Raw genomic sequence first — 26031 nt, 5'->3', positions numbered from 1 at the left:
AACGCACACTGCACCCACCCACCAGGCACTAGGGCTAAAGGAATAGAATTTGAATAGAATTTGAATATAAAAAAAATAATAACCATAAAGTTCAATATAAGTTTATCCAGTTTGTTGCGCAGTCTCCCTCTCCTCCGGGGTTTCACTGGGTTCACACGGAAGAGTGCATGCGCCTTTGACCAGAATGTCCAGTAATGCCACAGATGTGGCGATGAGTTGAACATAAACCCGACCACCACGGAGGAAATGCCCTCTAGTGCAGAGGTTCCCAACCACCGGGCCGGGCCGCGGGGTATTTGCCACCAGGCTGTGAGAACACGGGCGGGATTTTTCAGCCGTGATCTGCGATCTGCTCCACAGCAGCGCAGCAGCAGGAAAAGGAGGAAATTAAATACAACTAGCGTTTTTATTTCCATGGTTTTTATTTGCATTTGTTTTGAGAAACTGATCGGAGCTGCAGGTAGTTATTTGCCTTTTACTACCAGCGTTGTTTTTCAGTGATTCTTTTGGTGAGTGATTTGAAAGTAGTATAATAAGTAACTTATTGTTTATTATTCTAAAGTCTAGTTTTGCTAAAGCTCTTAACTGTTTAGGTGTGTTGTTTAAATATTCTCATATTTTTGTTATTATTTATAATTTTTTATATCTAAATGAAAGTTACTTATTGAAAAACAAGTGTTTTTCTTTACAAATCAAGACTCAATAGTCTAACAATGGCATAGCCGTCAGCGCTGAAAAAAAAATGCTTAAATCAAAATCGAATCGTATCCTTAAAATCGAAAGTGAAAATCGAATGGACTTGGAGAATTGTGACACCCCTACAAAAGAGAGACACATCCTGACTGAACTATTTATCGTACACCAGTCCATCACACACCTGACACACATAACATGATTCCTTCAGCAAAATGATGTTGACATTATGGAAACAACAAAAATCTAAAAGATCAGCTTAGACGATACGATAGTGCTCTATTCCAATTATGTAAATTCATGGCCAGCATAACTTTATCATACTAGCACATAGGTGGTGAAACACGCCTAGAAATATGGAGCTTATATCATCTCAAAACTATTTATGAAAGTGTAAATAATATTTGAAAATGAGTCAATAGAATATAATTGCGACCACGTTAATACTTTTTGCTATGTGTACAAAGTTTTGTGAACATGCAACCAGATTTGCAAGCTCTTTAATGAAGTTAATGATTTAATAAGTTAATGCCTAAAATGATTATTTTATCAGATCACACTTCATGCAATGACTGGCTAGCACACATTCACAGATCTATTTACAGTATATGTTCACAAATCTATTTACATGTTTGCCATCTATGTACATATTTGGGAATAGTTTTGAGACTATTCTCTTCATATAGGAAAAGCCTCTGTCTGGTATGTTCATCATTTTTGAATTTTTATACATAAGCAGAGCTTACAAACATGATTGATACATTCATACAAAATTCATACATTCATACAAGATACTAATCCAACACAAAAGTTGCTTTATCCTCGACCATTTCATCTATCATAAAATGAAATCTAAAATGTAATTAAGAAAAAACCCTCATTAAACATGACTTTCCTCGGTTGCTATCGAGGCCAGCTGGAAGGTGTAACACGAGGCAGAAGCCGAACAAGGAGAATGGTTTAAACAGCAGATTGTGAATTAGGCCTACACACTTACACATTAAAACAAAGTATAAGCATCTATTGACCAAGTTTGAGGTCACAGTCATGTACCGCAGTAAGTAAAGAACAGACATCACACTGCGCAAGTTTCACATCACAGTTTGAGCACTGGTTATAAAGAATCAATAACCTGCTAGCTCGGCTAGTGTGGCCACAGCAATGTTTTCACCATTTCTAGAACACTGCTCATCCCATCTGTGCTGTATTCCCCAACCAGCCTGCATTTTTTATTTACCTGTTTGCTGAGGACAGAACGGCCATCCTGACGAAGACGTGAATTGCAGAAATTCACCTTGATTACTGCTTTCATTTGTGGTCATTAGCAGTGCCCGTAGAGTCCTAGTGCCTTCTCAGCTCATAAGCAGCCCTTGTCGCACGCTTCCTCTCAGAGGAACAGGGCTAATCTTTTCAGTAGTTGCAGTGTAGGCTGCTTTTGCTTATTGCATTAGCGAATATGACTGCTTTAACCTCCTTTGTTGGGGCTGTCGCTCAGTATGTGCACCCTCAGTGTGGCAAATTCCAGTTTGCGGCTATGGGCCAGACTGGTGGGTGAGCTTGTTAAACAAACTTAGTCTCACAAAGCCTGACCTGCCCTTTGACCCAACGGCTGAGTGTAGCAGACACGGTCACAAGGTCTTAGGTAACGTTCATTTTCTAGCTGCAATGTTATCCTGTAGTGCTTTCTGTCTGTGACCAGTGTAAAAAATAGAAAAGTGACGTCTATATTATAAGTGTAATTATACACCGCAGTAAATAAGTCTATATGACTTCTATATTATGGTGGAAGTCCACTGGACGCGTTGGCACAGGGTACTGGCGCGGCGCGCCGTTGGTGCACGCTTCTAATTAGATCCATGTTAATCCACTCCCGCAGCTACACCTGCCACGTAAGCTGCGCAGTGACAGGGGGTTCAACTTCATTGTTATAATGTGCATAAGTTCATCTGATTGGAGTGGAGGTGTCCGGGATAGTGTGCAAGGAAAGAAAGAGTGTCTGAAGAGAAGTCCGTAATAAAAAGGGACATGGCCATCCCAAGTTATTTTCCGACTGGACACCTTAACCCCTGGGCAGTTGTAGGCCTCGCGGCAGGCAATGAAACCAGCTTCGGCTTTACACAGAGGTTCCTTCTGCGTTTCCTTCATTGTGTCTCTCTGGTCGACCTGGCCAAGCGTCACAGTATTATCAAACTGTGTGTTTAAATCGCTGTTGTTTTCCATACTCCTCCTCTCTCTTTGACAACATTGACGCGTCTGGGACGTTTCACCACGTAGCCGGTGGAAAAGCACACTGCGCGCCAAGCGTCCGGTGGACTTCAACTACTGTTATACAGAAAATTTTTTGTCGAGAATCATGTGGAGATGGGTAAAAGAGAAGGCATTACATACTTAAGAGTTGATGGGCTGAATCTGAATCTTTGATGATGAAACACGCAAGCACCAAGTTCATGTTTAAGTCGGTTGAACAACTTGGACTCCACTCCATGTGTCATCGTTTCAAAGATTCTCATGACTTAATTTCTATTTACTTAATTGAATGAGACCAAAAAAGCGCCATATGCAGCCGTCCGTAACAGGGACGGGATGGGACAGGATGGGACGGGATTGGACGGGACACCCCCGCGTCAACAACATGTATCGTCATATGGATATCGCCCAAGCCTATATTACGGTTCTAAAATTTGCTTTTTGAGGAAGTGTTATTGCCGAGAACACATGTCAAAGCAATGTGCTTCACTGTGGGCTAATAGCTAAGGGAAATCAAATGAGATCTCAAAACAAATTGAACATAAAAATACTGATTATGAGAAGAAAATGGAAAATGAAGTGTAATGAGCTGCTGTCAGGCACAGCAATGTCACAGAAGGTTGCAGGAACCTTGAACAGGGCATGGAAAAGGAGGGGCTTTCAGAGAATACTCACCTCAGAAGTCTTTACACTGCCCTCGGCCTGCCCTGTCCCACTGGGCTCTAAACTGCTCGGCTCCCTCTGCTGGGAACACACATACATGTGCACGTGTTACCACCAGACAGCAGGAACACAAGCAAGAGACTCAATGCGTTTTAACTTTTCATTTTGAAAGAGGTTATGACACAATTGTTGCCATATTTCTAAGCAACACATATGTTGGATAGCTTCTTTTATGAAAAAATATGTAAGTGGACACTACTGACTCATCTAGTATTGAGTAATCCAAATTGCTTTGTTGTGGTATTGGATGAGTTTGGGTATGTTGAATGAGGCATTTCCATCCTTGCCAGCAGTTTGAACACAGTTCTGTGTTACGCAAGAAGGTTCAGAACCAAGCACTGGGAACATAAGAAGGCATTGTGCTATTTATGGCATGGCTTATTCACAAGTTCTGTTTGGCCTTGACTCTGACAGCAGGGATTACACACTGAGGCAGCATGCCATCTACAGTGTCCCAAAGTCGTTTGATTTATCGTATTTTGCACCTTTGATGAACGTTTTCAATTGCTTCAACACATTTGATTCCTTTTATGTTTTTCCAAGAGAACCCTCCAACCAAATGTGGTCTCGTGATGAGCACCTGGTTCCTTTTTCTTTAAAGAGCTTTTTATACTGTTCATGAATAAATAAGTGCAAAGTAAAACAAAAACGATTCCATTTACCCACAACACAAATGGTACCTGTCGCACAACTTCCCTTGCCCCATCAAATATTGCTAACCCACTACTGTGTGTGCGCATTAGGGGGCCTAGGGTGTTTCAAGAAGCCTACGTGGAATCAGGAGGAGGAGGGAAGATACTGGCCAATTCTTGTGAACATTAGATAAGATTCAACTAATTGTCATTGCAGAGTACAAGTACTGAGGCAACACTGTTTACAAAGTAGGCAATATCAATAAGGTGCCTGATTGTAGGAACTGATGAGTGAGAAATCACCACCTCATAGTTCCTTTGCGTTTTCTGCTATTTTTACTTCAAAATATCATAGTTGTAACCATCATATTGATATTGACATTTGTCACTGCGATTTAGGGTTTGAGTATTCTTGTTTACACTATGAAATTTCCTTCCTCTGTAATTTATTTAATTAAACAAATTACATAACTGCATATAATTTAAATATTCAAAAGTGTCATGCAAAGCTTTGGAATTCAAGAAATAATTAATGAAGGTAACAGAATATTTATACAGGCAGAGATTGGGTTATATATATTTGAAAGGATTCAAGCATTATCTATAACAAAAACACATTCGTATGAAAGCTCTTGTTAGTGCTTCTTTGCAAAGCTTCAAAAGTCACTATTAAATATGCCACCTACCGAGACACTGCCTGTCCACAGAAAACGCATAATGGAAGCTTACAGTGCAAGTCATAACTTGCTGTTCTCACAATGTTTTGCTGCCATATAGATACATTCTGGGATATATTCACTGCCACAAAACAGAAAACCCAAGCTGCTTTCGACAAATCATATTTTGTGGTGTTTTAAGCCAAACGTGTTCAATTCAGCTTCAAAGTAGCTTCCTGCCACGAACCAATCTGCTTCGACTTTGGCTATAGCATATCAATATAAAATATTACAGGCTTTACTAATCTCCTCAACTCTATAAATATTAATTACACTGACATCTTGGAAAGGTACATGGAAGCATTTCTATGTGTATGATGGGGGAAATAGGTCCATTACAACATATGGATGTGTAAGTCACTGCAAGTGCACGGTCACATGATGCATGTAAATGCAATTTCAAATAGACATGCAGCCCCTGGATACAGTATGCATGCCATGGAGGCCATATGCATACTTCACTCTTCCATATTCCCTACACTACTACTGAGCCATTTAATTTTTAACCGTTGTTTATTTATATATTTTGGGATGGGGGCATCTGCCATCAGTCATTATTTTGATGGAACGTTTGCCTAATCTTTCCAGGACTGATTGTTGTAACAGAGCAGGGGACATGACAGCAGTGTGCTTATAACCCGGGTCAGATTCTCAAGCTAATCCCCTCCATTTATCCTATCCTGGTGGCACTGGATATCCCTTAAAAAAGCTCTTCATCGGCCAGCACGCTTATGCAGTGAAGATGTGATGTAGAGCCATCAACAGCCTATCGCTGCATGGAATTTGGTTTTCTCCTCGAAATGTAAGCAACCGAATTAATTCTGCCAGTGGTTTAAGTGTTAGGCTGACTAGAAATGAAGCCAGAAGGAGGGAGGTTTGACTGTGGACAAACAGGATTACCAGCAGGATTACCAAACTAGCTGGTCGAGTGCCACGCAAACACACATGCTACTAAACAAATTACACAGTACAAACCTAGTAAGTGAGAGCATCACTCAATAAACTAATGAAAATTACCCAAAGGACAATAACAATAACCCTTCAGAGCTTGTTTGAAACCTCTCTAGTGCGAAGCCATAGAGGTAAATCATCCATCCTCTGTAAATAAGGTTAGTACAAGGCTTTTTTTCAAAACAATCGATATATTTTTATATCGATTTTCACAGGTAGTGAAATCGTATTGTAAATCAATAGTCATCTTTGTAAGCAGTGAGATCATAAAGGGATGGATTGCTTATGTGATGCAAATTGGTACAGGTACAATCGTTTTAAATTCTTTGTTGCATTGCATGTAAAGTAAACACTGATATTTGACCGGAATCTCTCCCATTTGTCCAGGAAATTGAAATCTTCCAGGACATTTTGACCGGCACCAATTTTTTCTAACGGAAAGTCGGGGTTGTATAACTTGTTTAAATTAAAAAATATCTCTGCCATACTTAAGATGACCATAAATTGAAAAAAAAAATATAATAATTTGTAAAAAGAAAATTACATGACACATTTACATTTGATATTCAAACCTTGAGTTTTATATTTGGCTCATTGACACTAAAGAGATTAACTACTTTGGATATTGAAATTTGGTGATGAACACCACAGAATTATTTTATACTGTTATGATACTAATACTAACTATTGAAACTATGGACTTAGTATTGAAGTATTGTATTCCGATAACCAGCCTTAGGTGTCAGGAGACAGCAGCCGATTAATCACGTATTAGTCACTATGTATTAGTTGTTTTAGATGTTGCTATTTCTAATTAGTTGAAGTTCCCAGAGCTGATAAACATGACAATCTGAAACTTACAGTTCACATTAAATGCTGCATTAAAGTCTCATATTGGGAATTTGATTATTTGCCGGGCGTCCAACGTCTTCTCAGTCTTCCTCCGTTCATTCAGCCATGTATTCATTCAGTTTAATGAGAACGTCACAGGAAAAAAGAGCTTGCTTGAATACGCTGACACACATCGGACCGACTGTTTCCCCTGGTAATATATCACTGATAATTTTCCAAGAACACACAGCAAAAGATGAACAAAAGAAAAAGGGGACAGGGAGGGCATAACAAGAGGGAGAGAAAGAGATGCAACACTCGATACAGCTGCAAAAATCCCCAGATTCCCAATGACTGAAGCTGTGTGAGTTTAATGATAAACACACAAATAAACACATCTTACTGAATGTTGCTCTTGGTGTATTTTTCCATTCATCTGTGTTATCTTGGGGCGGGGGGAGGTGGGGTGCCTTTTTCTTGTTTATCACATCTTGATGAAAGCAAGATCATCAAGATCACCGTCATCTCATCTGCCTTACTGTTCACAGGGGAGTTTGGAAAACTCGAAGCCCAGATCTACTTCATAACTGGACTCAAACTTCATTTAAAAATTCCAAAGAAATTAAAACAGCCCTTATGGATCTTCCCAGATTCATTAACAATTCATTTGATAGAGCTTAAGTATTCTGAAATATTCCTAAATTTAAAAAAGGAAACTACATCCTATCTATAATTTTAGTTAAAGACGCACTCAGCGATGTAGCCAAACACAGTCAGGTAAACCAGGCAAGGAGAGACACCAAGATTACAGGGAAATGAAATGCATTTTGCATATTCCAGATAAATCCCAGCATGCCTCAGATTCTTCACACGGCATTAAAACTAAATGAAAACAATCAATTTTTTCTAATGACACATTTTACAGGATACCCATATACAGCCCTTTCAGCGTCACTTTCTTGGAACTCAACTCGTCGTTGAGTGTTTTAAACAAGCTTCAATGTGTTTTTTTTTTTTTTTTCATCTTTCCGGAAGAGATAAGTCTGGTTTGTTTACAGACATTTCAGATGTGGTCCTGAGGGGAGCCAATTACTGCTTCTCACACCCCACTGAACCCTTTGAAACAAATACTTAGAAGTGCAACCCGGCCGGCTTTCATACGCAGCACAGCACCGGAACGCGCATCGACACACATCAAACCGGCGCACAACACGTAAACACAATGCTCGGTTTCCAACGTTTTCACTAAATGCACAAGAAAACATCCTTAAAAGTGCTAATAAACAGCGACAGCAGTGCGTTAGGCAAAGATTTGCTAAGCGTAGCGCCGTGCTTAATTCATTATGCGAGTAATCGCAAGGGGAGGTGCATTTCAACCGAGTTTTTTTTCTGCCCCCCGGGGACACTCACCACCAGCTCCTCCTCCGCAGGGCACGGCGACTGAGTGAGCTCTGGGCTCGGCGGGTTGACGCCCTTTCCCCACTTGTCCACCATGGTGTTCACCTCCTCCAGCTTCTGCTCATGGCTCTTCTGAGTGTTAAGCAGCGTCACCTCATAGAACTCCTGGATATCTGGGGAGCAAGAGGCGAGAAGTTTAGACATAAAATTGGTCTGGAAACAAGTTAAAAATCTCCAAGTGCCAAACGGATCTTAGTGGGTGACACAGAGGAATGGAAATTTTCGTGACATAGACTTACAATGCTGCGGTAAATGATGTGAGTTCTGTGATGAATACAGCAATGCATTTCGTTACAATAGACGGGCCATATTAGTATCGCAGTTCAATTTTTCTAGTTTAGTATTCTAAAAAAATGTTCTAAGGAGTAAACTAACCATGAAATACTATTACTTTGGGTCTTCTTGGAGACTATGCAGGGTCTTCCAGCAGCTGTATATTGAAAATACATTTATCGATCTAAATGTATGTTAAAAAATTAAAGTTCAGTCGACGTCTATCCCTAGATATATAAGCTATTTTCAATGCTTTAAGTTTCAGAGGAAACTCAATCCAGGAGGTGGTGTAATCAATGGTACTGAGGGTGCTGGGGGTCTTGTAGATGATGAGGAGAGGAGAATTGAGAAATTATGAATTTCGATTTTGACTTGACCAGGAGCTAGTAGAGGTGGATGAGGGTGGGGGTGATGTGTGAAGAGATCTGGACGTACTGGTGCCTACAGTATCCAGTGACTACGCTCGATACCTCCAAACTCATGTAACATTTGTGTTCATTCCTATGAAAAATATGGAGACATCTTGATTCAAGACTCACCAAGTGCATTTCCATGCAACACCTTAATCAGAACGAGGCAAATAACCAGAACAAGATGATGTTTCAATTCCCACATTTCAATTCCTTCAACCGACCAAGTTTCGAGTTTCGAGTTTCAAATATTCAACAGAAATTAAGTTGAGTGAGGAAGTGGCGGGATCAGTGGAAGTGAAGTGTTTCAGTAATTCAAAATTTACAGATATTCAGCTCTTCTTAAAAAAAATATATATATATATATATATATATGGTGTGATGAACCTTCCTCACATCTACTTGGCAGCAAGTGTGGATTTACTTAAAGACTTTAAAGGCACTTGCATACTGTCTAAACTTGGACTTTGATATATATATATATATATAAATAAAATGTTATATTAATCTTATTCTATCTACTAGATGGTTTACTGGCAGCAGGCGTTGGACAGCACAACGTGGAATACGCTCCGTTCTGCTTAGAATTAAGGCTAAATCAACCCATACATAGCGACAAGCCAGAGTCACTTGCAGTGTTTCCACACAATCAGTACCCAGTTCAGACATCACTTACATATTCAAACATATTCCACTTCAGCCAATTAAGTTACAAACCACGTCATCCAACCAGATATTCAAAGGTTTTTTTGTTGTTGTTTTTTTTATTTGTTTTTATTAATCATTCCAAACAGGCCACACTCTTTTCAATACCCTTTAATGTTATCTCACAATTACACGTCATAGATCTCAGCTGAAAATGAAACTCAAAGTGGAGTTTCCAACTCATTCATTTAACAATACAGTAGATGTTTTATAGTACTGAAAAAAATGTATATTTAGTTTGAAAAACAGATAAAGACTACGCTAATCTTATTTTTCTTCAAATGTTTATGCCTAGAATTCCTATTATAGCATTGCAACAATGTTTCTCCTCCAGTTTATCGCTTCCATTCTGTATTCCCTATTCATCCTCGCTTCACTTGTTGATGTGATGTGTGTTTCTAAAGTTGTATGGCATCGGAAAGGGACCTGTTTGGGTGAATGAGCATGTACAGTAAATGGAATTCTTATCGCAAACCTGTGACTGCATCATAGTAGCCCTTTTTCACAGAACCACAGGATGAGTCATTGCAGCATAAGCCATGCTGCTGCATTCCAGTCTTCTGGTGTGCCAGACACAACATCTGTTGGGATTCCTCACTATAACGTCTACCGCCGAGCTCCTGCATTATATCAATCAAGTGAGCTCTTTGTTAGACCCTCAAGACCAGAGCCATTGTTATTGAAGAGAAGACACATCTATAGAATGGCTAACCGTGTTTTACCAAAGCACCCCCAGGCCCACAAGTGATCTGCCCCGTCTCTGCACATAAAAGGGCCATTTGCATTTAAATAGATGTTAATAACAACACGCTATTAGCATTCACCACCAAGCGTGCAGGGCAGAAATGTTTTAGTCCTCAAAGCACACAAATCATCCTGTATATTTCTGTCTTAAGACACCAATAATAAAAAAATTAAAAACAGCCAGCATCCAACATGTCTTTCTTTAAAGACCATAAACAATTGCACTTTTTTCTATTCACGCAGTAGATTCCAAATGGGACAGGAGAGAGAAAATGTATGCAAGTCCCTGAAAAGCCCTTGAGCAGTTAGTGTAAAGAAGGGTTTGCATAATGGTCTGAGCATGACTAAAATATGTCTTGTAAGCAGTTGTCAGGCAAAAGGCTGCTGCGATTCAGTGAAATTACAAAACTTGCATATCAACATGTTGTTCGTAGAAGTAACCAAACAATGTCTCTTATTTTTGAATATTTTAAATGTAATTTCTCTTCTTTGTACACAGAATAAAACTCAAGCATCTTTGGAGGCCACACCATCATTAGCGGCTTTAAATTGTACATAGTGAATGCACAGCACCCACTATGTATAATTTAAAGCAAGTAGCAATGGGTCTAAAGTAACTTACAGTGCAGCAAACCCTCCTTAGTCTCCCCGGTCATGTTGCAGTATAGCTGTTGCAGTGAAACTGGTTTGTGAGAGGACCAGATGCCCCGTAGCAACCCTAAGAGTGAGACTAATCCTGCAACATACACAGGGCGCCTGCTCCCTTCAATACTGACCATGGTCTTACACCCCGAATATCTGATTTAGCTGAGGTTATCATTATTAATTCCTGTCTTTTATTAATATGCAATGTAAGAGTTAGCAAAGAGTTAAGAGTGAATAAGAGTAAAAAGGCCCCTACCCCGCCTCCTGGTTACTGTCCGCTGTGTTCGCAGTCCTCCACTCTGCACTGTGAAGCCCTCATTGCTGAGCTGCTTTAGAGACGGCAGCTGGCACAGTATTTAAGACACTTGACCGGCATGTAAAAGGTGTCTCGAGCTCCGTGGGGATGAAAATGTGACTGTCCACGAAGAGAAGTGTGTTGTTTGTTTAAGAAAATGTGCATTGAAGGGGAAAGGTTTAGTGGAGTTGGGAGTTTAAAAGCAGTTTGATAAAAATATTCATACTGTGAGTGATTCAGACATTTAGACAAAGAGGGCACACATAATGATTGGAATTATTTCATAGACTGCATAAGTAGTTATGGCACTGTACATCCAAGTGAAACATTTACATGTAAATACAAGCACAATGATAAGCTTTGTGCAAGTCTGTCCAATAAACTGAAGGTAACTTCACTTGAATCCTTTATACAAATAAATTAATTAAAAGTTGGCCATAAAGTGAAGTCAGTTGAATCTCAAGTCCAGTAAAACGGGTTTTCTGTCCATGTTATAGACTTGGGCGATATTGCCAAAATCAAATATCACAATATTATTTTCTTTATGTCAATTATTAATGGGTATCTCTCTCACTTGGTTTGCTTTGCCTTGCCTTTTTTTTGTGAAGCAGGGGAACATTATTCAGGACAATCCAAAACTACTACAACGTTCAACAACGTGTACATTTCAATTATTGAGTGATGCCAACAAGCTGAGCAGCTTGCTCAAATTTGTAAAAATTTATAAAAAATGAATAGTCGAAGTATCTGTTAATCCATCGGCATTAGGACAAAATACAATGACCCAAAATCCCAATCTGCTCAGTTATTTTCCTGCATGTGCTACATGTACAGTAATAACATGAATACTGATCTACTCCACAGAAAGATCCCATGGCTGGATATTACACAGTTAGCCAAAAGGCTCATTTTCATTTGTAGTCCCTTGCCAGATGTTACATGCGTGCCCTAAAAACCAATAAGGTTGGGGGATGGGGCAGTACATTAAGATGACAAAAGAACAAAAGTACAATATATAATTCTGTTTGATTGAATGATGTGACTTTCATCTGGTTGTACAGGACTATGTTTGCAATTTTTCACATAAGCTAGTCTATAGTCAAAAGAATAACTTAACCACATTTTAAATATACAGTAATACAGCATATATTTTATACACTGTATAAGATTATACAGTCACAGTCCTTCGATCAAAAAACCACCTTCCCTTTCTGAGTGTGTATGACTGCTAAATGTTTGAATGCTGCTGTTTTCCTTTTGGGTATCCAAGGCAACCACGCAGTGGAAATCTTGAAAAGATTTGCATCCTCTATGGCAGAAATGCTCCGCCAAAGCTCTCTGCGATAGCTTCTTCTAAAATGCACAAAACACACTCACTGTGCACAAACAACACACACACACACAGCGTCACAATGCAGAGCTGCTTTCCCTGTGCTTACGTAATGAGTGGGTGGAGTGGGCTTACAGCTTTCAGAGATCAGGCCTGTAGCTTGCCTTCTACTGGGAGCGGTTCTTCCAGCTGCATCCCCTCCCTACAGCTCGCCCTCCTCCACAGTGACTAAGGTGCCGGATAATCCTTCTATCATGCCCCACACACACACACACACACACACATACACACACACACACACACACACACACACACAGACTACTAATTATCGAAAAATAACAAATCACTCCCCTGTGCGGCTCTCGCTTGCCCGGAGGAAGTGCAGTATATGGTCAGGTCGGCGGCGAGAGAAATAGATGGAGAAATGAAGCGTTGTGGATAGAGCTCTGACTGAACTTCTACCTAATTGTTTGACTCTGACAGGTTTCGCCCCAGCACAGAGGTGGAATAAGAAAATGCTTACATAAATTGTCAGTAGTGGTAGAAGTAGTAGAAAATTAACTTTTTACTGGATCATATGGTTTTTTGAAATATACTTTGATACTACTGGGACTGATCTGTCCACATGAGCAAACTGTTTTTACTGAAACGCAATGTAAGGAAAATGGGTAAGAGTAAGACAAATAATGGCTAATGGTGAAAACGTTTTCCAGTTGTTGCACAGAATATTTTAATAGTCTCTACTATAATGGTTTAAGACAGCAATTAAATCTTGTAAAAACTGTTTTTGGCAGAAATCATTATTATTGTCATTAGTGGGTTGTGCAAGAGGACATATACGGCTGGTATCAAATTATTATTTTCCATTTAACAAAGCCTTCAGACCATCGTGGGACTCACTGGACACTGTCGGAGTAGGTTTGCTGAGTTGAGCCGTCATCGTTGAGGAAGCATGTGTGAATGCTGAGAGCAAGGAAATGGCCTAATTTAGCAAAGGAAGGTGCCGAGTGGGCGGACAATTCCAATCTGGTATAACGCCAATTTGAAGCGGGGCTAAGAGAAGGAGTCAAATTAATGGCTGCAGGGTGACAGTTCAACTGTGCAGTTCAACCGTACCCTGGGCACACTCAACACTCAAATTTTAGCAACCTTAAAAAATAATAAAATAAATAAAAGTTACCAAAGAAATATCAATGAAGATAAGAACACGATCATCTATTTAAACCTAGATTACCGGACTCAAAACACTGTTAATATATTAACAATAATATCTATCCCGGTGTGATAAGTGATGGGGCTAACATGCCCAGGACTTCTCCCAGTCACACACCGTCTCATGGCATCTCCATGGAAACAAGCACAAAGTACTTTCCCACATGACGTCAGGTCCTCCATTTAACTGGTAAACTCTCAGAGCGTCAGGCTTCGGCTATCCACGCAGTGTGGGAGTTGGAGGACAAATGCAACAAAAAAAAAAACGCAGTTAAGAAAAACAGTCCATTAAAGAAAATAGAGCGTACAGCACCCACGACTAGGTACTCATTCATTTAAAGCAAAAGCAGAAAATCTGAGCCTAAAAGATGAAATCATATTTCAAATGCCCCTCTTGCTGTCTTTGTACTACTGCCATCCTAAACACATTTTCATCACACAGATGCATAGAAGTACTCTGACTCTTGAAAATAGGATTCTGCGTCTTCTTGTCTGGGTCTCATACTGTAGATATCCTTGTCCTGCTATTGTTCACATGTCAAATCATATTGTGACTATGCGACCCTGCACATGCCACATGACAATCCTTACAAATAAATGTGTGGGGTGGTTCCACAGCAATGAAATTGTACATTGTGTTGGTGACAATTGTAGCCAAACAGAAAGAAAGTGATTACCCATTATTTGCAGGAGGCTGGAATAGAAAACATTTAGGGTGAAACTAAAAGTGGCCAAAAATGGCAAGCTCTCCATGTCACAAGGAATAATTTATTACATTTTGATGGCAATATTTTAGAAAAAAAAAAATGTCGTTATTGATTCAGAGACTTTTCAGAGTCTAGTCTACTTCAGTCTACTTAATAATCAAGCTGCATGTACATTATATGGGAAGTGAATCGATGTTCCCAGGACCCAGGAGAATAAAAATCTACTCAGTAAAAGTACGATTTCAAATTAAGGTTTTGAGATGTTATTATTATTTATTTTATAATAAATGTATTGAAATTGTACAACCGCCAATGAGGTTACAATTAAACTATAGATTTGTATATATTAAGAGAGAAATTGAATGTATTGCGCAGCGTTAACATTACAAAACATCACCAACTTGGCATTAGCACCATTATTGCCAACTTTGTTAATGTTTTGTGGAAGCAGCTTGTCTATATACACCATTTTAGATATTATTTATGAAACATATACTATCAGATTATGCATTTTTATTAAAATAACAGAGTAATGGAAAGAGGTATGGACTTATTTTTAAAATGAAGGAATTTAGGATTGAGGGAACATGGGGCTGTTGGGAATAGGGTGATCCCCCTATTATGCATGCTAATGGCAGCTATTGGGAATGTAAACAAGCCAGTAAAAGCGAGCAGTATCTTTCCCGGCAGACTGAAGAAATGGAGAAATGGACAAATTAATTTCCTGATTCGAATTTTACATCACTGACCTCAGAGGTTGGTGTGTATACGCCCCTAAGAAAGTTTGAAGATGTGCTGTATGTACAGGACCTGTTAAGTCTCCACATCAAGGGACACAGCGTGGGATCTGCTCAGATACAAATTATATGTATTATCTGTACCAGGGAGTTCTCAACAGGATTTTTTTTATAGTATCCCTGAGTGTATACCCAAGCTTTGACCAGCCTACACGTAGACAAATCTCTTTGTTAAAATACTAAATCTGAACATTATAAACGGTACGTGTGTGTGGGTGTGTTGGTGCATGTGGCCATGGGGGGCAGTAGAAGATCAGCAGAACAGGCTCAGTGAGTACAGTAATGATGTATGCATGATGATTCATATCCCACATCTTTATGATAATTCCATGCCTACAGCATGATAGAGATTAGAGAATTGTGACATATGGTTCTTCTTTCTGGGTGAATGACTATAATTTCCCATAACTACAGTTCAGCACCAAAGCTTGAATAGAGCAAAGCCAGTTCAGGAAAGGTCCATTTGTGTTAATGAACATTGGGTAGGAGGAATAATGGGGCCGGAAATAATGGTACTATGTTCTGCATCTTTTTTCGTAATAGCCCATAGCAGCAATAATGCTATTTTCTTTATGGTATGAGTCTTAGCTTGAATGATATATTTTTTTATTTGTCCTGAAATATAGGACAACTGCAATACAATTTCCTTTCATTGTTATTGGAGTGCTGGGTTTGGCAAAGGATTTTTTTTCTCTTCATCAACCTAAAAGGCCTTTCAACATTAATCTTAAAGAGATGGAAACGTAAAGCAGTTTCCCTCCGCTTCTAAAAAGAAGTGGTAAAGCTACAATAGAGTTATCTTACGCTAAGCTCTGCCTTATGGCTCCCTCTAATGGACTTCACATTGCACTAAAAACAGATACAAGTGAATGAACAATTAAGTATAAAGGTCTTTTGGCCTTGCAAATCCACAGACCTACAGCTTTCCAGTTTTGGAATTAGAATAAGAAAAGAGACCAAATTAATAATAATAATAATAATAATAATAATAATAATAATAACAATAACAATAATAATAATAATTATTATTATTATTATTATAACAATAATAATAATAATAATTATTATTATTATTATTATTATTATTATTATTATTATTATTATTATTATTATTATTATTATTATTATAAATATAGCTGCAGGCAGCAATACGCGGGGTCCAGGGTAGTCGGCCCTTCATTAAAGTTATGTACGAGTGTGCTTTGGCTCTTTGTTCTGGTGTGTTCTGCAGAAGTTCATTTGTTCCGGCCTGGTTACAGCGTTATTCTATAATGGGGCGGTGTTTGAGGCTGTGGGCGGGTTTCCTATGCCGCAACTAACGGCGGTTATCCTTCTGAAGTAGGGCTGCATAGTTATGGCTGAAATGATAATCACAATTATTTTAGCCAATATTGTGAGCATGATTATTTATCACGATTATTAATCCATTTTGGGGAACATAATTAATTTATGGCACTTTAAACAAAAAAAAAGTAAACTAAGTTAACTGGTTTATCTGACTTTAAGTGTAGAGGATATATAATGATATAAATTGTGTGTAGTGGGCTACACATTTTTACTATAACAAATCTTTGAGGCATCTGATGGGGAACCAAAAAACACAAAGAAAAAGAAAATATTTCAAAACACATACACAATAAATACAGTATTTACTGTATTTATACTTAGAATTCAGGAAGTTTGTATACGTTGATATCTCTGGAATGTCTATAAATTCAGACAGTGATGTTATTGGATTTTTATTAAATAGAACTTACTCGTGGTGGGTTAGGGTTAGTTGGTGCGTGTCAGTTGTTCTCAGGAGGTAGAGCTGGTGGTCTAGTAATCTAAAGGTCGCTGCTTTGATCCCAGGCTCCTCCTGCTAGCATGCTGTAGTGTCCTTGAGCAAGACACTTAACCCCTCATTGCTCCTGATGGTTGCGTCCATTGGTGTTTGAATAATTGTAAGTCGCTTTGGATAAAAGCGTCCGCTAAATGTTAATACACTGTCCTTTGTTTAATCCAATTCTCTTCTGGTAATACTTCAACTGAATTTTTTTTCAAACATAATAAAGTTGAATAGTAATTAAATAATACCTCACTTTGTATGGTTAAGAGTTTGTATCTTACAGTATATTCCTTTAGTTAAAGTCCAATCACGACTATATTGCTGTATCACTAGACTGCAGTGCCATCATGTGATCGGTGTACCCCGTCAACTTGCGCGTGCACGCTGTGCATGGTGCCATCTTGGTGAGGTGGCGATTGTTGATCACAAACTCCATCCACAATACCGAACCCATCCGGACGAAACTCAAATAACCCCATCTTGGAACTGCCCCAAATACACATCTTATTCGGATTCAGAGAGAGAGAGAGAGAGAGAGAGAGAGAGAGTGAGAGAGAGAGAGAGATTCAGAGAGTACCTCCTCTCCTAACTTACAATTACTTAGCACTACTTAGCAGTATTTATTGTTACGCTAATGTCTCTGTCGCAATGTAGCTTGAATGTTATTCTCCCTTGTAAGTCACTTTGGATAAAAGCGTCTGCTAAATGACTAAATGTAAAATGTAAATGAAAATGTTCGTCGGATCCATGACATCCATGATGTTCTGAAGTCAGTCCCATCTACACGTACCCCCATCTTGGTGCGCGGTTTTTGACCAATCACTGTACTACAATGCTATCATGTGACCTGCGCGAGCCGTCATTTGCGCATGCGTGTTGCGGCGATTGACAAAGGAGTTTTTTACTAAATTATTCCACAATAATGGAACTATCTGGATACAACTTTTTTACGACGGCATGTCAGGACTGCCCCAAATACTGTTAATATTTTAATCATCTTGTCTGTGAGTGCGGCGGATCCATGACATCCATAGAAATAGGGCTCCTGCCCCTTCAGAGCTGGACCCCTCATAAATAATGGGCCAGTGGCTCTCCACAAAATCAACTTGAAATTAAAACTAAACTAAACTCATGTTCATGTCCTAGCCCCCAGATGACTTACCTCAGGAAGATTTGTTTTTTACATTGTCTTTGGCAAGCAAGGATGGATGGTGGACTTGAAACACTTGGCACCGATACACAAACAAGGTACTCACCAGCCAGACACACTGCACACATAAACAATTTGCCACTCAGGGGTGTTGAGAAGTGTTCATTAGGGCCTGAATACTAGACTTAGGCACCATAGCTTCTAAAACCCTGTTGCTTTGATAAAACCTGTTAATCACAATATCATTATTACACATTTCTGCTTCACCTGGACCCCGTTTACACCTGGCATAAACATTGAAATCTGATCGCTCAGACCACATTCGGAGGTGGTCTGGGCCACATATGGCCACATTCTTTAAGCAGTGTAAACGCAAATGTGTAATTGTAATTGAAGGACCGCCTACGCACTGGCGTCCACTGCCTAAGCGGAAGAACGTACTCAACGGCGTTATATTAAAGTCTGGTAGGGAAATTAATAACGTCTCCCCGCTACAGAAGTGCAGGATTTATTATTCACAAGTAAGGTAAACAAACTAAAACCTCCGGTTTTTAAAAAATTAAGTCCCATAGCAATGGAAAGCAATGGGGAGACGGTGTGACGCAGCATGGGACAGCGGGGACACATAGGCATGCACGTGCAGAGGGGGGCTGATGGTGCTCAAGCAACTTCCCCCTGTTGTCCATGGTGCCCTTTGAGCCGCGTTTTTTTTTTTATACAGCGTGAATGAGCATTGAGGAAGCGCATTTCCGTGATCGGAACACATCGGGACGCCCGTGACAGTGCGCATCAGGGCAACCATCATCTACGCTCCGCTGTGCACTACGTTCCCTTATTAAACCAAAACTAAAAAGTAGTCCCATAGCAACGGAACGCAACGGAACGCAACGGGGAGATGTGCGTGATGCGGCACGAGACAGGTGTTTTTGCTTCATTCATTTCATTACACAGTGATGAGGGCAATTCCTTAACTCCTTAACTTAAAATGTTTGTTTCATACAAGTAGGAAACTAACAGAAATAAATAGAGCTAAAATAGATCTAAAATAAAATCACACTTTCCATCCTATGTTTAATGGCTTCTGGAGAAACAAAACTTCTCAGTTTCACCGCAGAATTCAGAATTTTCGGTTTTCAGATTCAGCTGTTCAGTGCGAATATTCAACTATTCGGCGAGTTCCTCCATGCCCCTCCCCGTTCCTCCAAATAAAACAACTAAAAACACACTGTTTTCAGTTGATTTATTTGAATGAGGCACGGCTCTCTGCGATGGAGGCGTTCCGCACGCGATGTGTTCGCGTATAAAAATATCATTATGATTCCCCTTATTTATAATTATAATTTGTCTAAAGTCTAAAGTCTAATAAAGAAAGACCAGATCAGTCCCTTCATTCAGTTGTGTTTAAAAATGTTGCTTCATACAAGAAGAAACTAATGAAAACAAATAGAACACAGGAAAACCAGAGGAGAAAAAAAAACTACACTCCAATTCTGAGTAAGGTTTTTGTTTTTTTCCATTTTCCATACAAGTAAGAAACTAAGGAAACAATAACAGTCACTTGCATATAGAGCGGGGAAGTGAGATCTGATCACAAGTGGTTACTCGAGACGCATTCTAACGCCAGGTGTAAACAGGCGTTAGAATGCGATTGTTCAACCTATCCTTTGCCATCTACTGCATTGAATGCTTTGACTTGTCCAATTGCATTTTTACATATAATTTTAAGTCTGCGTTATTTATTGACCGACTGTTCACAAGGTCCAGTTATTTCTATTAAGGGCACCGGTTTTCACTTTTTCAGTTCTCTCGACAATGATAGGAGTCTATTTCCTATAAATTCTTGACACTACACAGATCTAAAAAGAAACTGCATCCCTTGAACCCTCATTACCTTAACTCCCAAAATCAAGAACAATTCTGGTAAATCGAATAAAATAAGCTAAAATAAATTAAATATGTCCAATGCCAAAATCAAATCACTCCGTTTTCAAGAAGTACAGCTTATTGCCTGCCCAAACCATACAATATTTTCATACGATACAAACCCTGTTATCCAGAAATGTGGAGGGAAATTCCTTGTTTGAAGATTAAAAGAGAAACCATGTGGCATGAGTTGAAAACCACCGCACCGACAGATGATCTAGATGACCTAAAGCTCTCGAAGAGTCCTATAATCCATTAAGCATACATGCAACCCCTTAACGCCAACCAGTGGCAGAGGCGATCTTTGACATGTGGAGCAATACTACGAGATGCACTTAAGGTCAGACATTGCCTGTCATGGATAATTTCTATAGGATATGATGTTCGCTGATATATAATTTTCATATATCAGAGGTGTTTTTTTATCTATTACCTGTTAATGTGCAATAGCTATAACAGCAAAGTATTTTTTTTGCTCACACAGTATTTGCTTTGCCTAGTCCAAACTATTTCCCTTTGGCACTTGCTACTAAAATGTATCAATTTCCTTAGCTCTTGAGTTAAGTTATTTCCCCACCTAAAAAGTGAAAGTATTAACTGGCTAAGTACTTAAATCAACCACCAAGTCAAGTACCAAATGAAATGGACCTATAAATACACGATGTGCCTAAAATAAACGTTTACATGATGATATTTTAATGCTGTATGAAAGTAATAAGAAATATAACTTAAAATGGTCGTACATAACAATGATAAAGAGAAGTACAGAATATAAAGAGAGAAAGCTATTTACTATCCAACATCGTTTATAATAGATAACACTCCAGGGACATTCCAGCTCATAAAGATTTAATTAATGCTCAGCCCAAGGTGAGACAAGGATCTCCCTGGGAAGCACTGAGACACAGGTCTTACCGTATTAAAGCACTGAACGTTCTTGTTCATCAGGAGACAGCAGGTGAAACTCATACTGCACAAAACCTTTCTTAAATTCTTACAAATTCTTACTTTTTTGCACGGGGGGCTACAAAACTGGGGGCTAATGTAGGATTCATCAAATATTTAGTAGTTCCTCGATTTTGTGCTTGCTGCAGATGTACCCGATGATGAATGCCAATTGTTCCTTAACTGGAATTGGCCTGTACCTGTTCATCATAATTTGCAGGCATGCAGAAGGTGAGTGGGCAAAAAAGTAACATGGCATTGCTGTGTGCTTTGTCAATGTTCAAGTTCAAGAGATTAGTTGTCACATACATATACGTATATACGTCTCTATAAACAGAAGCATATAAGGCCTATAAATGTACTGCAACATCTTGCATGTGTGCTGAGATTTGCCACTATTGGAATTGATAGTCACACACACACACACACACACACACACCCCTTCGATTACAAATATGGACTGTACTGTGCAACGGACATTTTAATACATAAACATTGGATTATAAACAGGGTGTAAAATCAACATCCGCCAATAGCGGTCGACTTTGCTGAATGGATGTTAAATTTGTGACGCTCACCTGCCACAGTGGCGTACAGCGCTCTGTTTTTGCAATCTTGCGTAGCCGTCAGTTTGACATGGCCTATTATGTGTCTTATGTTTCATTCGAATCATATTTAGCCTTTAATATCGATTTATTTAGTTAGTTTAGTTTTAGTTTTGAGGTGGAGGATTTTTCTATAGATGTTGGATGTCGCTTAATAAAGTTGCCAAAAAGGCAGTCGTGCCTCACCCGCAAAGAACAAAGTCTGTGTACACACAACTTGGTGTGAATCACGTCTACTCAGCCATATATGTATATTTTTTTTTTTGATAAAATGTCACAGTTTTAATGTTAGATGCTGACATTACAGCAATGAGTATGCCTGGTTTTTAGATTTTTTTTTTTTAAGTCATTATGGGAATAATGACTGATGTCTGAATACATCAGAATAGCTTAAGCATTGTTGACGTTTAGATGTAATGCTACATCAATGTTTGATTTGGTTATATTTATCTTGGCTAGAGATGGAAGCAGGTCACCAAGTCTTCTTACTGTACAGATGAGTGACAGCCCTGCCTTGCACTAGAAGAGGTTGGACTGATTAACGGGTTAATCCACATGATGATGAATACGGATCCACTATGCAGTGATGGAGATATGGGTGGGGCCATGCCACTGGCCAGATTAGTCAGCACCTAATGCTTTAGTAAGATGATTATATCTATTTCAGGAAGCTTTTGTTCCATAGCTAAGTTGTTACCACATTGTGATAAGCATTGACTGCCCTTTATTTGGGGTTTTGTTTTGTTTTTCATTGTTACCATCAGAAAAGATGGCAGGACCTTCAGTGTCTGTGTCAACAGTTTAAATCTGCATCCTAGTAGAAAAAATAACCTCTGCCATACCATTTATCTGGAAATGATTCATGGGATTCCAGTAATGATGCGTGAATATTAATCTCAAGGTAATTCTTTCCCATACCCCATAGAGAATATAGCAGGCGTCCATTAACAACATAGCAAAATCATTATAGTTAGTTACCCCGTATTGTGTAGTTAACAGTCTGTAGCAACCCATTACCATCCCACAAATACAGTATTTGTTGAGGCTATAAGTCAAAGACATCTCGTCAGCCAGTCAGCCTTCAAATAGGCTACGCTTTGCATACATTTCTGTTTGCCTTTGAAAAAAAGAATCATATGCTAAGTAATAAGGCAAAAGATACTTAATGCTCCTGCATATAAACTGAGGTGTTTTGGCTTTGTCTTTTGTATAATACTTTGTATTGAAAACGATCATTAATATTTCTTTATAAACAATGACCCCTGCCGTCGCCACAATGAATGAGTGAATCTTATTCTGTGCGCAATGAATCATGGGAAATGTAGTTTTGTAGAATTGTAGGGAAAATGCTCCTGTGTTTTTATAAACGGCATCACAATGCAAGGTATGTCTCTAGAGAACATCTGGGGTATTATATAATGGAAGTATTTACAGAGAATGAAAATAAGATTGGAAATGTAATCCCCAATTATAATAATTCTAAATAGGGTCCTAATGGAACCTGCCGTAGCAACCTACTTTTTTATTATTTGTGAGAAATAAGCAATTATTACAGGGTTTTTACGGTGAGATTAGGTAAAGTGCTCCTCTAAACTAAAGGTATTATGCTGCAACAATAATGCATGTGAAGGTATGCAATTAAAAAAAAAACAGGAAACAATTTCACATATACAGCGCACAGGTTTGTAGTAGTTTGAAGCTTTATGAGTATTAAGCACCTATTTGCTCATTTATAGTAAATGTTTTTTTTTTGTTTTTTTTTAAGAAAACCCCAAATTTTCTGTTCATTTAATTCTGACATCTGATAAGGTTTATTACATGTATTTATGTAAAACCAAGTGGCAGCCCGTGTTAGCGAGAATTTGTGACATTTCATGGACTGTCATTGGAGGAAATGTCTTAATATACACAAAAGGTAATATTCTAGTGTTGAGCAAGATCATACCATTTATAAGCAAAAAAACTCCCTCCAAATGTTTAACAGTGACACCAACACGCAACCAGTGTGAGTGCACGGTAAGATTGATCTCTTCTGTCCCTTAACTTCACTTCTGTCACTAAGCTTCACTATGTTAGGTAGAGAATAACCCAGATAAATTTGGATGGATGCCGAGCATCCCAGCTCAATCTTTCCTGACAGTGATCTCATCTGTGATTAACATGTTCTGGGTGCTTTTTCCTGCCCATCTGAGGCTTCAAGGCGCCCCCGACTTACTGTTATTACTATTGTTTATCGTTTTGGCCAGCAAGCCTTTCTGTTCATGTCCGTAATAAAAGCTCATGTCATGTCAGCACCCCAGTGCCAGATTAACTCAGTCTCCCTCCCTAAACCCCTACCGGTGGGTACAGAATCACACAACTACATTGCTACATATTAGACTTCATGGCAGAATTTTAAACACAGAAATGTACTTCCGATCATATAAGCTCCTATTGATTAGAGAACCATGTTCTTTTAATATTAAGGAAATATTATCCAGTAAACATTGTTATATGCTGCTGAAGCCGTTCATATTTCTGAAATATAGATTAAAAAAAGAATGGCAACTGTAAAAATATTGGCCAACTAAATAAATGAGTATTTAAGATACAAAACAATTATTTTCATTTCAACCACCGGTTTGTGTGAGTAACATGACAATTAAACTTCTTTCTTTGAGTATGTATTAATTTCCAATACCCTTTGTTAAGCACTGTGACGTTAAGAGTAAGTACAATTGTTTTCCTTTCTTAAAAAGGTTAAAATCTTGTGTTGACATTGTCCTTTTCAAAATGTTATACAATACCATTTGGTACCCATTGGTACTAATCCTGCTTAAAATAATAATGCAAAACACTGAGTAAACCATTTAAATCAAATTACACTGAGTATAAAGTTGAATTAAAATAGGTTCAGGTCCTGGCTAGAAACAGTATTATCCTTCAACCACAGATGTGCAAGGAGGGTATCTTGGGGGCTTCAGCCCCAATCGTTTTGCCCTCTTTGACTAAAGTGCTATTTATCCATGGCACAAAATGTTGGTCTCGCAATGAATAATATTATAATCCTTATCAGTTGGAATATGCAGAGGGTATACGATAGGTTGTGTTTTGTATTTTCCAGCTACTTGTGTATATTTGGCATTTTTACTTTACATTCTATTTTATATTACATAATTATTTTAATCAGACTGTCAAGCTTTTTTTAAACGCTAATTGTCTGTGGATACTCACCAACAATCAACACGATATATTTGTCGTACATATAAATGCACCCGGAGAAAAGAATCATCCTGATTTTGATTCTGTCTACATAAATATTAAATCCTAAGGACAACGTCTGACATTTGCTATTCAAAACACAACGTACCACTATGACCAAACACTGCTGACATTTTTTTGATTGATGACTAAAGATGTGAATATGTTCCAGTGGCCTGACGTTGCGCTCCTTTGCAAATGCATTTAAAGATCGTACACAAGCACAAAAGAGTGACAGTTTGGGGAAGGTGAAAATATTGGTAACATACTGTAACAACCAGCAGCAAAACAAAGCAGGATCATTATATCACCTCGATAGCAAATCTAACAAACTTTAACAGGCACAGAGTTATGCGTTACTGTGGTATTGTGATAATGGACTATTTTTGTTATTTCCTCATTAGTATGTTTCCCAGTTGCGATGTTCCTTCCATCTGCCCTGCAGGTTTCATTGTTTACTGCTACCTCATTAATTACGTATGCACAATACACTCACTGATGTGATATGTGTGTTTTTGGTGAAATACCAGGGAGTTCCACATACCCTTTGTGTGTTTTAGACATTAATGCTGTAGTATATACCAAAAGAATACTCAAATCTGAGACATCATAAGCCCCTTTGCAGAAAGTTCTTTGCAAACCCCCAGAAACTTTGTCTAAGAATGCTGGTGTCCGGAGAGGATGTTTGAACTCCTCGACCCACTGGCTACAGGAAAAGTTACATTCATCAGTGCTGGCCTAATTTGTGTTCACTACGAGCCACGGAGCAATTTCGGATACCAGCAGTCGTTTTTTCGAAAAGGGTTTTTTAGTCCCTGGCAATTGATGGTCATCCATGTCACGTTTGAATCAGCATGTTATTGTTGGGGTTTGGCTGGTCCGGTTGTTCTCCAGTCGGGACTCATTACATGTAACGCGTCCTAACAGATCCCCGCCTCCAGCAACATATTTGGCAGAGTTAGAAATAAAAT

General features: G+C 38.8%; 1 protein-coding gene across 2 annotated transcripts in view; it reads right to left on the bottom strand.

The window, feature by feature from the left end:
- dlg2 (discs, large homolog 2) overlaps positions 1 to 26031 on the bottom strand; it is a gene marked incomplete at both ends in the record, with an annotated part of 158453 nt that overhangs the window by 130845 nt on the left and 1577 nt on the right. For both annotated transcript variants that reach the window (XM_080013293.1, XM_080013294.1), the window contains 2 exons: positions 3616 to 3684; positions 8213 to 8364. In XM_080013293.1, the coding sequence (XP_079869419.1) occupies positions 3616 to 3684; positions 8213 to 8364 (221 nt within the window). The remainder of the gene's footprint in view (positions 1 to 3615; positions 3685 to 8212; positions 8365 to 26031) is intronic.

Source organism: Zeus faber (genome assembly GCF_960531495.2).
Source record: "Zeus faber genome assembly, chromosome: 14".
NCBI classification, from domain to species: Eukaryota; Metazoa; Chordata; class Actinopteri; order Zeiformes; family Zeidae; genus Zeus; species Zeus faber.
The sequence above is the reverse complement of the archived record's forward strand: the minus strand, read 5'-3'. Positions and strand labels throughout refer to the sequence as shown.